Source organism: Saimiri boliviensis, chromosome 7 (genome assembly GCF_048565385.1).
Source record: "Saimiri boliviensis isolate mSaiBol1 chromosome 7, mSaiBol1.pri, whole genome shotgun sequence".
NCBI lineage: Eukaryota > Metazoa > Chordata > Mammalia > Primates > Cebidae > Saimiri > Saimiri boliviensis.
In genome coordinates this window covers 30,543,600-30,559,982 of record NC_133455.1, presented here as the reverse complement: position 1 = coordinate 30,559,982, position 16,383 = coordinate 30,543,600, and the positions used below count along the sequence as shown (strand labels likewise).

The following is a 16,383-nucleotide window of genomic DNA, read 5'->3' as shown; positions in this document are numbered from 1 at the left end:
TATTTCAAAGACTATATGCTTAGAGCTGACTTCTCCATACACAGTACATCTCAGGGGATGAAAAGGAAACTAAGTGAAATTTGTAGACAACAGTTAATGCCTGTAAGAATAATTGGCTCAGACACAAAACAGACATCAATGTAGCTTGGGGATGACCAAACTGCAGCAGCTTCTAAGTCATTGTTAGTATATATTTTCTTCAGTTCAACAAAAGAAAAGCAGTTTTATTAAATAACTGGATAACCATGAGATGAGAAGTATTGTCCACAGTACTTGACAACCTTGATGGTTCTTAAGACTAAGATCCCAAACAAGTAATTCCATTCAATTCAATTGAATTCAACTGGATTCACTTCAATTCAATCCTGTCCAACAATCAAATATGGGCAGCTAACATAGCATCCAGGCAATGAGATAGACACTTGGATTCAAAGGTAAATAAATATGTCCTTTGGCATCAAGGAGCCCACTGATGGGGTATTATTCTTGGAAGGGTAGACCCTTGTAAGGTGAGACCACAAATGGGACAAAATGCTCAGGAAAAACATAAAGGATATAATCTATTCCCCATGGTTATTTTTCTCTTACGACAATAACTTATTGCATTTTTCTTTTACCACTCAACTCAACTAAGCCCCTTGAAGTCAAGGTCAATCGCTCATTCATTTCTAGGCATCTCATTCATGCCTTGTCCAATGCTTACACATAACAGATGCTCCATCAATGTTTTCAATTAAATTAAAATAATCTAAATAGACTAACTTCTTTTGGGCAAATAAGATTGTCCAATTGACTAGAATGTTAATGAGAATACTTTTGTGCATGAAGTTATGTTGGACACTTTTGTGCAGGAGGGTATGTCAGATTCACATAAGTCACAGAATTTTATAAGGAAAAGCACATGACACACATATTTCAATGACAATACTGACAACAACATATGATTTACAGAACCACTTTCTAGCTAGAGTCATACAGTAAACATCAAGAGTTGCTATATGTAACTTTTCCTTTTCAAGTTATTCAGACATAATTTTTAAAAACTTGCTGAAATTTGATTGTTGCAGTAACAGAATAAGAGAACCTGGAAATTGGTTTCCATTTTAGTTGTCCAATATTCTTAAGTATCTGTGCAAACACATATAAATATCATACAGATACTTAGGAACAATCATTTCTTTTCCATTCTCATTTTTCATCATTTAATGCAAACATCATAGGCATAGAAGGATCCAGTTTTCATGCACTGTACATGGAAATTCTGGAGCATGTCATGTCGAATGCCACAATTCAATCTGGCACAAAACAAAGGACACTTCCAGACTTGGCAATTACCTAGTGAACCGGATCAAAGGAAATTGCAGAAATGGATTATCAAGGCAAAAAAAAAAAAAAAAAAAAAAAAAAAAAAAAAAAAAAAGTCCTCTTGGGCATAGTAAGTGAGAACCACTTTTATTTTTAAAAAATGTGGATCAGTAGCTTCAAATTATAGAATAATTATGACCCACTGTTGGATCATGTGAGGTCCCACCGTTATCTTCCACAGGATATTTTAAAGGTAAAACAAGTCTGCTATTGGAAAATCACTCACCCAATACATTCATTCATCTCCTCTGCAACAGAGAACTGGATAGAATTGCTTTATTGCCAGGAAAATAAATGAATTTACTCAATTAAAGCATTGACTATGAGCAAATAGTGGGAATTTGCCTATTCAATAGTAGAAGGAACTTGTGATTCTTTGTCACTAGTGATTTAAAAACTATTTGTTGAGGAATCCACTGTAAGTACTGATGACCAATCCCCTCACCAGCCTCTTTCTTCCCATCTCCCTTACTTATCTCCAGATCTGTACACACAGGCCACCCTTTATCCTGCCAGTCATACACATATATACCCCACCAGCCTAGAGAGAGGCTGACATTTGGGAAGAAGATGAGAGAGACTTCAAGTGTGTGAGTCATCACAGAAGCTATTCAGAGCACAGTGGGTAACTGAGGTAAGCTGTCTACACTGGAGTGATATGAAGCTTTAAGAATGATTCATGCTCAGTTTCCTGGAACTCTCTAAAACTCCAAAGAATTATACGGAATGAGCATCTGGCTTTAAATCTTTCACTGTCCTATAATATACAGTGAGTTAAATGCATGGGAGCTAAATTCTTTAAGTGAGCAGTTTCCATAGGTATCACTGACTTTTGCTTGTGCTTATTATTTACACAACTTGACTTGGCTGTCTACCTTTTAATGGCTGTTGACTTTCTAATCACCTAAGAGATAAGTGACCTGGAGATAAGTGACCCTGTACTTGTCAGAGATCCTTTTCCAGATGGTGATATCACTGAAGGGTCCCAGAGAAGAAATATGCCAATAGAGAGCAATAAGAAAAAATCAAGGTCAATTGGCAAAGAGGGCAAATCAGTATGGCATTTCAGCTTGCATTTAGAGACAGTCTACGTGCTTGCAAACATGCCTTTAAGTGGAGTTCACCTTCTGTCCATGGTGATTTCATATTGAATGGAGACATTTAGGATATGCCCTTTAATGCTTTTTTTCCAGATCCACATGACTGAAGAGTTCTTACTATTTTACTCCAAATCATATAGCACTTAAAGCAGCCTCACATGGGTTCCATATGTTTATATGTGCACCCATAGATTTTGAAAACAAAAACATCAATAACTCAGGGTTATTTTGTGCTATCCTTTCATTGAAAGGAATGGAACAGTGAGGGCAGATTATAATAGCTGAAAGAAGGCTTAGCAGGAAGTATTTAAAGACTAATTGTTAAGGAGGAAAATTCCATCCTAGATCTGCAAAACCTGCCAAAGCCCCGCTGAAACACTATGCTTACTTTAAGGTGAGGAATCCTAGAGATCTAGGATGGCTGCCAGACACGGGCAGTCATTCAGTTATTCACACACTCCCTGTGGTTGTAAATCCACAGAGCTGTACACTTTAGACTTGAGCAGCACAGTGAGAGGGAGGGATACTTACTGAAATAAAAGCCCCTTTCTCCACACACGAACTGGAGAGCATCCACCAGCTCAGCCCCACAGAGCGTCTCTGGTCCAGCTGTGGCAGAGCTGGTGAAGGTGAGCAGGCACAGAGCCAGGTAGAAGAGATGCGAGGAGGACATGGTGTGCATCTTCACCTGCCCAAGAAACAGAAGGATGGTCAAGTTTCCTTCTTGGTCCTTGCAAGGGAAGTGGGGTGGGACAGAAGTGCACCGAGAGTCCCATGATTACATGACTGTCATTAATCAGGACTACCTGGCACAGAAGTGCAACAGAGAACATGAGAACCCAGTGGGAGTTATGGATGTAGCATGTCTTGGCATCCAGAAACCTGTGTTTATTCCCCTGGCTACTGTGGATCCTTGGAGGAATCCTCTCTGAACCCCTTCTTTATGGGTTCCTATTTCAATGAATTGAGATAAAATATCTAGAAACATTTACTATGGAAATGAAAGATGCTATTATTACAGTGAGATCCCATACCATTCTGAGACCCTGATAGAACTTTTGAATTAATCAAAGGTTAAATTGTGCCCAGTACATATTTGGAACCAAATAAGTTTTGTTAATTTGAAGTCTCTCAATACTGGCCATCCACAGATGGTATATGCATTCATTATTGACCAAAATATTTTTAACCAAACATCATTCCCTATTTTTTTACTATGGGCAAAAAAAAAGGCTTTTGACAATACTATATATTATCAAACATGATAATATGTCTTAACATGAGAAAGAGACAGAGACAGAGAGAGTCAGAGAGAGAGAGAGAGAGAGAGAGAGAGAGAGAGAGAGAGAGAGACTGATTCCTAACCTGGGGAGTATCAACCGTTGACATAACCACAAATAGAAGAAAAATAACAGAAACAGAAAAAAATATGAGAATCAAAGAATGAAATTGGCTCAAGGAGAAGCCACTTCTTCTGCATTCTAAAGCCCCTTGCCTCAAGTCCAATATCAAATCAACATGTGTGGAGAATCCCTTCTGTGTATACAGCACTGGGCTCAAATCTGCAAAAATATTTTATTTTTAGTCACAGGAATTCTGGCTTCATCTCTTGGAGGGACTTATGTGTCACTGTATCTATTTTATAGAAAAATATGCCGAGGGACCCCTGGTTGGCATGACTTAGTGAATGGCAGACAGACAAGTGGCAGCCTTGCCAAAAGCAGCAGTTCTGTGGCTTAAGTCTCTATCCTCACTCTAAATAGTAGAAACTATGCTAAGGTGATCATTAAGTTTTCCTATATTGTTACTTATGGCACAAAGATGTGGTGGCTTCTTCCAAGAAACCTCCCAATGTGAGTGGCTTCACTTCTCTCAGATGCATCTACTTTCAGCATCATGGAAAGAGTCACTGATGGGGTGTTAGGTGAGAGGCCCTATTAAAAGGGTTGTGGAGTTACGTTGGAAATTATTGTTATAAAAGGAGGCTTTTACGAACCTTATAGTAGCGGTAGGTCCATTCAAATCCATCATTTTTGGAGAAATAGACTCAGTCATTTATTTTCTGACCACCCTCCTTGCCCTCCATGGACTCTTAATTAAATGGCTCTACATCACTGACAAAATTTCCCCCATCATTCTAATGAAGATTTCCATTTTTATAGTCAGACCTTCAGCTCAGCAATTGAAAAAAAAAAAAAAGAAAAAGAAAAAAAAAAAAAAACCAAAGAACCCAAACTCCTGTCTCTCATTAACACAACGCAAATATTTAGTTAATTCTTATAAAACATTTGAAGATGAAAAGCGCCCTCTATTTGTAAATCATCATAAATAATGAACATAAAATAGAAGAGGAGGGAAAAAAGCTCAATAGAACATTTATCGCATTTTCCTCAACAGGATCTCTGCATGGAAATCTACCCCCTCCATAGCCCCGGACTGGTAGAAGCAAGTTATCATCCAGTTCTTCTTCTTCTTCTTATTTTTTTAGTTATAAAATAAGTAATGGGAGTTTTCCTGTTCAAGATTTCCAGTAGAAACCTCAACAGATCCAGCCCAACTGGACCTCATGGCCTTTTTCAAAAGAACAAACCTGTGATTGATCTTACAGAGCATATCCCCACACTGTGGGAATGGGCCAGTTCTAGAAAGTGTGTTATTCTACCAAATTCTATTTCTCCACCCCACCCTTCTTTGTTGACTTAATAGCAATGCTGAAGGCTAAGCACCTGCAACTGTAGATGGCTTCAGATTCTTCAGTGTTTGTGAAATCCAGAGAAATAAATTACTCAAGTTATAGCCTCAGTGAATTTCAAACTTCATTAGATGTCAAAACTGTATTTTTAATAGTTCTAGTATAACACATTTAAGTGCAGCAATACATATAAATCTCTAGAACTTAAGAATTTAAGAGTTTTAAAATAGCTTTTCCTTTTTCTTCCTTTCTTTCTTTTCTTTTTTGCTGAGCTATGTTGTCAGATAAATCTCAGTACCTACCGTTCTAGTACAAGACAGAACGTCTGCTGCATTTTCCTTGAGCTTAGGTAATAGTCCAGTATACCCACAGAGAACCAGAGATTTTATCACATTATGTTCCCACAATGGAAAACAAAACCAAACTTAGGAGTTAAAAGTGTGAAACAAGTGGCCCCATATGTTCATTATTTCCTTGGCCTTTTATTTTGCCAAACACAAAAGAAACACATGGAAAGAAAGGAAAGATATGATAGGAAAAAAGGGAAGAATCAAAGACGAGAGAAAAAAAGAAAAAAGAATCAGAAAACATTTTCTTGAAAATCATGCACAAACCCAAATTTTGAAAGCCCTTTCTCTTTTTTTTTTAATCGTAAATAAGTGGAATATTAATTGATTCCAGATGTCTAGACTGCAATGAAAATGCCCGGTAAAATTTGAGGGCAATAGTCATAAGAAAATACTCACTGTAGGTGTAATCACTTTTGCTTGTTTCAGGTCTTTTACAGCAGGTCAGGGTGGGTATTATGAGACGGATGTGAATAGAAAACTGAGGTCTTAAAACCATGTGCTGCTTTGTGGGTGGGGTTTATGAAAGCATCTAATTACATTTGGACACCCAGGCAGGTATGCTATGCAGCTGGGCAAACTGCCTTTTGTCCATTCAAACAATGAACAAATTGCACAGCTGGGATTTAAGTCAATCTTTTCCCCCCAGTCTAGCCACCTATTTTCATTGTATGCCTATTGCAGCCGCCCAGATAGTGACCCAAGCTCCAGTCTACTCCCTAACTCCCTTCCCCAGACTCATTCTCTTGGAAATACCTTGAAACTCAGTACAATCAGCTTGTGAGTTCTGCCTCTGGGCAGGACAACTTTACTCACTGAATTACCTATGAAAGACCAAGCAGCTCCCTCAAACCACTTTCTGCCTCAAGTACAGAAAAAAGTAACAACTTATTACGAGCTCCACTCCTGAAACGTTCAGCATACAGCGCATGAAAAGTGCATTTGGAGACAATTTTCTTAACTTGTAATTAACGCAGAGATAATGTTCAACGGCCTCTTTTATGATCCCCTAAGTAGGGAGACAAAAACTCCAGGTGCTAGACCACATAGTATGTATGCATAGTGGTGACGTCATTTCTTTGAAAGCAAGGTGGCCTGCCTGTGTTGGCATCTCAGGAACAGCAGAATCAGGTGCCTGACAAGGGTGTACCTTTAACTCCCGGAGCCACTTACTTGACTAGGGAAAGTCCTAGCGGTGAAGTGTTTGAAAGCAGCCGGTGAGTGCTGCACTAAGTGGCAGAGGGATCTTATGAATTGAGCCTCAGGCAATTGCATCAGTGGAGCCAGTGACAGCAGCTTAAAAGCCCTTGCAAATTGAAAATACCCAAGTCGTGAGGGATATAATATTGCTGAGAATGGAAACTAGATCTACGGCCAGCAATCGGAAATGAGAAGTCGGTGCACTGACAACAGCAGCCAGATTTACCTAAAGGGACTTCATGACACTGAATATAAAATCAGAGTTTTACAACACAGAACCCCAAGTCCAAACTGTGCCCATGAAAGTCCTCTTCTGAACAGAAAGGTTGGGCAAGCAGCTGTTAGAAACTTTCTGCTTTCTATATACAGTATGTATTTGTTTAAATTATACAAATATACAGGGTCAGCAAGAGTTGTCAAGGAGTTCTTTCCTGCAAGAACAAATTACACTTTAACTCTCTGGGCATAAGTGCAGTTCTGAGACCTTAGCTCCAAAGATCATATTTGAAAGCCTTAATATCATCTGAAATATAACCCTTCATATATGGCATGCCTTGTAAATAAAGTCCTGATGAGTTACACACACACACACACACACACACACACATCACACACACAAGCATGGTCTTAAAAATAAAACATGTGCACCTGCAAAAGAAAAAAATCCCCAAGTTAATATCCGTGCTCTATAGCCCTTAGCCATAGACAGGATTTAAAGGACTCTTCTATAATGACACCACAGAAGCCCTGCAGAAGTGGAGGATTTAGCATAAGTACCTTGCAATAGTTTCTACTCATACAGATATCTGTGCAAATGCATCCATCTCCCCGAGCTATTTTTCAGATTCCACAGAATTGCATATTCAGCAATTTATAAATAACTCTCAGTTCCAAAACAATGAACATTTAAAAGTGAATAACAGTTCTAGGCAGAAGCAAACAGTACACAATTTAAATAAAATTCCCCAATGACTTCAGAGTAAGAAATATTTACCTTCAAGAAATCACAAAAGCAGCACTTAAATAATTGGGTTGGAAGACTGCTGATTTTTCCCATTGCTTCTGAAGTACAAAGTCTGAAAATGAATTGGTTAGCAGGAATAATGAAGCAAAAAGAAATCCAGAGAGATGGGAGATGTTGAGAGCAATGTCACATTTCAATTTTGAGGACTTTATTCCATTGCGCAGGCTCTATCTGCTCTGAATTTAGCAGTGACAGTGAGATTTAGCAAACAGAAGAGGGATTTAGAGAAAATCCTCACATTTATCTACAAAACACAGACACTGTAGACAGGAAACAGCTGGGGGAACATTTGCCTTCTCTCTCTCTCCCTCTTCTGGCAAAGTTATCGAGTAAGGACTTTTTTGGGCATGGGGACAAATAACATCATACCTTTGCATTTTAAAACTAGAGCACAGAAGCATTTTTTCCCTTAAAAGAATGTGTGTTAGTGACAGGGTTAGCAGACATTAAAACACTTATGCTGCCATAGAAAATAAGGATCTTTTTTTCTGATTAACTTTCTGCTGGGCATGAAGACACACATGTCTGCTAATACACCCTACCAGTATTAAAGGAATATACATGGGGGATGGGTGAGCAATTTTACATTCTAGAGTAAATGCAAAATTTAAAACAAAAAAAGCAAGAAAGGATGAAAAGACCCTCTCCAGCAAACTCTACAGTTTTAACCTTGAAGTGACGGGTAAAGTAGATTGGAAGACAGCACTCAGGTGAACCCTTGTCCTAGTTGCCAAGTGAGGGGAGTGATCTCATTTCCTAGAAACTATGCAGGGGCAGGCAGCAAGAAATTGGTCCGTTTAGGACACTATCTCATGCTTTTTCTCCTGCAATGAGGCAAAGACTATGCCGAACTGTAAAACCAACTGAAACAGAATATTTTTCTTTATTCTTCTGCTAGGCTGCTGGTCACTGTCCCCTCCCCACTTCCACCACTCTGAGAGAAGGGTACTGGGGGGTGGGGAACAATTTTCCTATAGTTTGAATTTTCTGCATAATTCAAACCTGTGTGTGTGTGTGTGTGTGTGTGTGTGTGTGAGAGAGAGAGAGAGAGAGAGAGAGAGAGAGAGAGAGAGAGAGACTGAGGGAGTCTGTGCCAGAGTGTGTTTTCTTTCTCTGATATTTGTATATTCTAAATAACACCAGCTGGCTAGCAATCCCCTTTCAAGGGTTATGATGTCATTCAAATCCCTCAACTGGGTGACTGGCTGGCAGCATGGTCCAAGCCAGCTGTTTTGCTATTTATAATGTACAAATTATAATTTGTACATTATAATTTGCCTCACTTGCCTTTGCCGTTGAGAATTCAGTTCTGATCTTTCGCTGGTACAGTTTGTACCTATTTCTCTTTGGTTTTGTGAAGCAGTAGATAAGTAAGTGGATTATAAAATAAGGCTGCAGAAGCCCAGAGTAGACATACCTTTTTCCCTAGAGAGTTCTCCAGGCTTGGTTTCCCAGGAGTGGTGGAAATTACCTGGACCTTGAATTTTTTTTTCCCCACATGACTCTCAGGGGACTGGTGCAGCCCCTGAAAACAGAAGTGTGCTTGAAATCCTACTGTGGATCTTTATGTTGTCCTGGGAAATTTGTTTGTTGAAGTGGGTGCCCTAACAAAAAACAAACCTGTTTTGTTTGGAAGATGGTTGGGTTTGTTTGAGTTTTCTGGGTGGGTAATACCTTGTAGCAATGTTTACCTTTCAGAAATCAAAGTTAGAAATCTGGAATTATGTTGTGTCAATGGTGCACTATGTTCAGCAACATTTTGTGAGCTCTACTAGGTGCCCAACTAGGAAAACAAAGAGGAATAAGATATGATCAAGTCCCTTCAGGAGCTTTTCAGGTGAATGTCAGAGACAAAGAGGAAAAGTTCACCATCATGTGATGGGCATGTGTGCTTTTAAAAACATGAACAGTGCATAATGAGAGGGAGTGACACATTCTCTGGGAAGACAGGAAAGTAAAACCTTTTAAAAAATCCAAAATGGGGGAGTCAGATTGTGTCATGAGAGGCTTTGGGGTACCATGTTGGGAAGTTTCAGTGGATGGGATTTGACCTAAAGAGTATACCAAGAAGTATCAAGAGGTGGCCCTGTAGGTGGCCCTGGATTATTATTATTATTATTTTTGAGATGGAGTTTCACTCTTGTTGTCCAGGCTGGAGGGCAATGTTGCAATCTTGGCTCACCACAACCTCCACCTTCCAGGTTCAAGTGATTCTCCTGTCTCAGCCTCCCAAGTAGCTGGAATTACAGGCATGCACTGTCACACCTGACTAATTTTGTATTTTTAGTAGAGATGTGGTTTCGCCGTGTTGGTCAGGCTAGTCTCAAATTCCTGACCTCAGGTGGTCTGCCCACCTTGACCTCCCATAGTGCTGGGATTACATGCGTCAACCACTACACTTGGCCGGTGGATTATTCTGAAATGCAGGGATTACCCACATGTGCAGATGTATGGGTAATCCCTGCATTTAGAAATAATTCATGGGTTCCTTTAATTAAGGATTACCCACATGTGCAGATGTGTGGGTAATCCCTACATTTAAGAGTAATCCATGGGTTCCTTTAGTAAGCTCTCCTTGTGCACTTGTTTTATGACAAATCTTTTTCTTTTCTGTAGCTTTTGTGGATCACACCCTTTCTGAAAACCTTATGGACTTTGATGATGTAGATTGCACAAAACAAAGGAGCTGATCTCACCTGTCTTCCAGGTGAGAAAGAATCTCTTTCACCAAGTTTGGAGAGTCAGATACTGGCTGGAGTCATGGTGCTAAGTTCCTTGTTCCACCGGTGGGCACCATTACAAGTGAAGTCCAGGACTTTGTTTAACCCTTTATCACTGCAGTTTTAGCATACTTCAACTGTTCCAAGATGTCCTAGGAACTAACTATATTTCTCCAAGTCTGTCGCCCACTCTGATGTGCTCTCTTGGCATACTTGGTGCACAGATAACCTCATCCACAACCATTTCATATGAAAGACTGTTTCAGGGACAGACATTGTACTCCAGTGATATTGACACACTGACTCACAGTCTCTTGGTTTTATAAAACCCAATTACCCTTAAGGGATAATTAGTTTTAATTTATGTCTCAGTTTTTATGTCACAATCAAAGAAAACTGAAATTTCAGTGAGTCGTAATTGTCATCAGCTGTGCTTTGGAAACATTCCGATGAGAGCTATCAGTTTCCAATGGAGGAAGCAATTTCCTGAAGTGATTAATGTATATTTCAATTTGGAGAATGGTCGATATTTTTGGAGATGGTGAGCCAGCAATGGAGCAGGGCAATAATTCCTAGAGAAAAGGTCATTTTCTTTGCTAATTCCGGGAGTCAATATGAAAATGAAAGAGCAATAAACATGCCACCTGATTACTTTTTAATGGCTGAGTGCTGTACCTGTTTAAAAGTAAAAGAAATGAATGCCCTATTCATACAAATCCAAGGTAGTAGTAAATCTAAAGCCCAAGAGAGTTCAGGTCATGAAGTCCCACTGAAGAGAAACATCTAGGGTCATTCTAAAATTATGGAATGATTATGTAGTCTCCTGCCTGCAAAAATCTGACAGTGAGATAAGGCCACCAAAATAGCTAACTACAAGGATGTGCTCACCATAAGAATATCCACTCCTGGAAATTCAGAGATTCAGTTTCACCTTTTGCATGTGTAATGCCTGTGGGATATAAATAACTCTCCCCTAAAGCCTTCTTCTTGAGTAGCATATTTGCATAAAGCTACAGCCTCAGAAGCCTTCTGACACCTTTCACACACACACACACACACACACACACACACACACAGAGAGAGAGAGAGAGAGAGAGAGAGAGAGAGAGAGAGAGAGAGAAATTCATTTCCTTAAAGGGCAAGCTGGCTAAGGTTCACAGAAAGCATGGGTGGGGTGGGCAAGGAGGCCCTGTCTTCTCCTTGGCTTTTTTCTTCTTCTCAAGCCATGTTCCCAGTCTTTCCTGTGAGGCACTTATTCAAAAGATAATTTCATATTCACGTACAATAGGGTATATTTACAATCTATGTCATTAATGTCTTTGCTGACTCTCAAAGAAAGCTCAGAATGGACATTTGGAGGTAAGGGAATTTTGGAATCAAATAAAGAGTGAGGCTTAGGTGCTAGGACAACCACCAGGCAAAGAACTTTGGGGAAATTGTTGGATGTTTCTCTTGGATCATGGTTTGTGAGGAGGGTTAGTCATGGGTTGCTGAAACTAATGTTTGGGGTCAAGAACTTGTCACTTCAGAATATAAAACTCAGATGAAAAGACAGGACCTCAAAAACTCAACATGCTGCTGAGCAAGGGGACTAATGTCAGCTCCAAAACATCTGCTCAGAAAAATTCCTGTGATTCCCTAGGAAGATTTGCTCAAAGGAGCTGCTCTAACTCCTTAAAGAAGTGTTTCCCCCACAACCAAGGAGAGCAGACATAGGGAGGAGAAATCCTCTCACTAAAGAAATCAATGCTTTCAACATCAAACTTGGATCTTATTTCTTCTAACATGTCAGAAGGACAAATGCTGGAAACAGAAACGAAACTGTTGTGGTTGTGTGAGCAATATAATTCTTCCTTTTGACAGAGAAGTCACGGCATGGGGTAAGGATGGGTTAGTGGAGGGAGAGAACTTGAAGGGTCGCCGCACTTGCCCCACGTTGCGTAGAAGGTGGGGAAAAGAAACACCAACGCCAAACTTCTGGGTCAGGACCCACACAAAGGAGTTCTTGGGGAATAAAAAAATGTGCGCGCCCTCTAGTGGGCTTCTTAGAAACTGCCACTGCACGCTTCACTTTGTGCGTTCTGGCAGGAGTGGGGGATTTTTTGAAAGCTCTGGATTTAAATATATTTTAAGTTGAATTATCTTTAGTTTTATTATGTCTTTTGAAATAAGTAATATAGATATTCCACTCACTGCAGTTTAAAAAGGGGAAGATTCCTAAGGGGGAAAGATCATAAATTTCATCAAGGCACGGATGGCTTCCTCATGGCCATATTCCCAGCACCTAACTCCGGGTGTATGAGCTCAAAACATTTTGTTGAATGAATAAAAATTTGGAAAACAAATGATGATAAATGATTATGGAAGAATATAAAAATAGGGGACATCAACTCTTTGAGAGTAAAATAACCCACCTCCTCATTTTATAGGTAAGAAAAATAAGACCAGGAAGAGGGGCTGTTGGAGGATAGGAAAATTGCTTGTCAAGCAAGACAAATTTAGGTGCTCACAAAAGAGAATTCAAACCTAGTCTCCCTGTCTGTTCTGCAGTATTTCTATCCTATTAGTTTGCAAAATGTGGGTTATAACACCCCTGATCCAAGACGTAGCGTTAAAGAATCACTGAAGTATGTTCCATTTACAATTGTCTTTCTATCCTGAATTTCCAAAGGAGAAGGTCCCAGTCTGGTACTAGTCTGTCTTCAGTCCTTCTCTAGAACTCATTAATCTCTTTATTTTATTTTTAATTATTTTTAATTTTTGTGAGTATGTAATAGGTATATATATTTATAGGACACGAGATATTTTGATACAGGCACGAAAAGTGTAATAATCAACATCATGGAGAATTGGGTATTCATCCCCTCAAGCATTTATCCTTTGTGTTACAAACTAACCTCTCTTTTTAACAACAAAAAAAGACACTCTCAAATCTGAAGTCTTTGCAGGCAGAAGTTTCTAGCTAGAATTTAATAATACTGTTTTATTTTTATGGAATTTGCTTTTAAGCAAACCTTCTATTTAAGGCAAATTATGCCATATTTAAAATATATATTTTAAAGTTTAGTTTTAAAACATATGTATCTGAGTCTTAAAAACATCAAGTCAAGAAAAAAATGTATATATTTAAATAAGTAAATAATATTACAGGTGGCCGACAGTTATTACACACAATTGCAGGTGGTGCTTTAAAGTCTGATGTTCAGAAATCACTACAATAACATGTCATTTTTAACAAATGCACATAGCCACAACATACAGGCAGGGAACACAGATCCTGTACATAAAAAGATGCCACCATATAAATGCATTAATCACATTTCTAGATAATCTTGATCTCCATTAAGCTCACTCATTTTTCTCTTCACTCTTTCATAGAGACTGGAGATGTTAAAGAGGGATTGAAAGACAGAAAAGCATCTGAGTTAGGCCTTGAAGCATGAGTTCACCTCTAAGATGGAAAAACACTGATAAAGGCTCTTCCAGTCAGAGGGCACAGCATGAGCAAAGTTATGTAGGAATGAGAAAGTTTATAGCGATGGGGATACATGGGAGATGAGGCTGTAGAGTCCTTCCCTGTAGAACCCTTTTGCTTCCCACTCTCCATCAACAGCCTCCTTCACATATTGGAAGACTGGAAAACTGAATTTCCTCATGTTCCCTTGTACAGAAATATTTGTGTATAACTAGGTCTGTGATTAACCCTGGGAATGGCAGATTGCCTCACGGTAAATATGTAATAGCAGATGTGGGTGACTTCAGAGCCTAGGCCCATGAAAGCAGGCCTGGGTAAGAACTGAGGTACATATTGATCATCTATTCACCTTTCCAGATATTCCATTCATAAAGATGAATTGCAGTGTTTATTCTTTGGAAGGTAGATTTTAATAGAAAAATGATAGGATTACAGTTGATAAAGATTTTACACTCTAAGAGTTGAGGCAAGAACTTGTTTCTGGTAGGCAGTGAACTCTCTAGGAATGCAGGTTCATCAGAGCATCACATTCTCCATGTGGGCCAATTAAGGATGTTTTACTATGCTCCGTGAGTGCAGGCCATTCAGCCCCAGCCTCAATCTTTTCCCTCAAGGTGGCTAACTGGGGAATCTCTCAGGCTGCTTCCTGTTGGGGTCCCCTGCATAAACAGAAGTTAGGACACTCAGTTGCAGAGGGGACCCTGCCTCCAGAGGAGCTCTTCGTGATGCTCCACCCGTGAAGCACATACCCTTCAAAATAGTACCTTGTCCTTCGCTCAGCACAGACCCTTTAACATGGGTTGAACACCTTGCAGGTGCTCAGCTATTCCTACAACACCCTTTGCTCCTTTTCACAATACCTTGGTGAAGGCCTCAGCTTCTTTCAGAGCTCCAGATAAAATGTTAAACCCAGTTGTATTAGTCACGGTTCTCCAGAGAAACGAAATCAACAGGATGTATACATGTATATATAGAGAGGTTTATTTTAGGGAATTGGCTCACATGATTGTAGCGGCTTGGAAAGTCAAAGTCTGCCGGGTAGACCAGAAGGCTGGAGACCCAAAGAGAGGGGTAAAAACAGTCTGCTGGCAGAATTTCTTCTTCTGAGGAAGAGATCAGTCTTTTTTTATTAAGGCCTTCAACTGGTTAGATAAGACCATTTTGCAGGTAATCTCCTTTGCTCAAAGTCTACTGACTTAAATGTAAATCTCACCTTAAAAAGTCACAGAGACATCTACAATGATGCTTGACAAAGTATTTGGGTACTGTGGCCTAGCTAAGTGGCCACATAAAATTAACCATCCTGTCAGTGCCTCCCAAAAGCTGCACTCACTGGTCCTCTCTCACTAAAACTGAATAGTAATAATAATCATAATCATAATATTTTCCAAGTTGCAAAAAAGAAAATCCAAGTTAATAAATTGTATTTTTCAATTCTAAGTTTTCTTCCCATTCATTTTTCCTAAACCTGTGGCTCCTGCACTTACTGTTTCTTGATCATTGTCAAAAACCTGGCCACTTGGCTTGGCTATGTCATTAATATTTTATGAAGATGATGCTCCTTGGCAACAAGAAAAGAAACAGTGTTTTGTCTTACTGTGGAACACACATACACACACACACACACACCTCACTCAAACACATGCAAACAAATACATACATAAACTTATTTTCTCTAGATAATAAGAAGTACACTCATTCCCTTTTAGTAAAGTTTGCTGTTTAGACCAATGGAGAAAGGTTTCAAACCTAAGGTGATATTTGGGTTGGGACGATTTCCTGCCCTTTAGCAAAATGGAGAGAGAGAGCTTTTCCACATTTACGCCTCCAGAGACTGACTCCGTGCCTGGCCCTATGTGGGGCCATGAACCTTTGTGTAGCATGAAGGCAAGTAATTTTTAGTACCCCTAATACTTTTCTGCATTTTTTTTTTTTACATTAAGAAGGTATTTTACAGTCAGGAAAAGTCTCACAAAACAGTTTTGGAAACATAATTGATAGGTGCTATTTGTACCATCTGTTCTTAGTGTTGACTGAAGGTGCAGCATATACATACGTGTTCATGTGGATGCATTTTTTTTATTCTTTATTATTCTGGGATACATGTACAGAATGTGCAGGTTTCTTACATAGGTATACATGTGCCATGGTGGTTTGCTGCACCCCTCAACCCGTCATCTATATTAGATATTTCTCCCAGTGCTATCCCTCATCTTGCCTTCCACCCACAGACAGGCCCCAGTGTGAGATGTTCCCCTCCCTGTGCCCATATGTTCTCACTGTTCAACTCCCACTTATAAGTGAGAACATACGGTGTTTGTTTTTCTGTTCCTGTGTTAGTTTGCTGAGAATGATGGTTTCCAGCTTCATCAATTTCCCTGCAAAGGACATGAACTCATTCTTTTTTATGGCTGCATAGTATACCATAGTGCATTTATGTCACATTCTCTTTATCCAGTC

At 39.4% G+C, this 16,383-nt stretch overlaps 1 protein-coding gene across 5 annotated transcripts in view; it reads right to left on the bottom strand.

Moving 5' to 3' along the window:
• Positions 1-8,011, bottom strand: part of IGF1 (insulin like growth factor 1) — a 79,893-nt gene extending 71,882 nt beyond the window's left edge. The window contains exons 1-2 of one of the 5 annotated variants that reach the window (XM_010340225.2): positions 7,699-8,011; positions 2,997-3,153 (exon numbers count right to left, since the gene is read on the bottom strand). In XM_010340225.2, the coding sequence (XP_010338527.1) occupies positions 2,997-3,153; positions 7,699-7,761 (220 nt within the window). In that variant the 5' untranslated portion in view covers positions 7,762-8,011. The other 4 variants (XM_074402323.1, XM_003929619.3, XM_010340226.2 and 1 more) reach the window with 4 other exon arrangements.
• Positions 8,012-16,383: the final 8,372 nt, after the last annotated feature.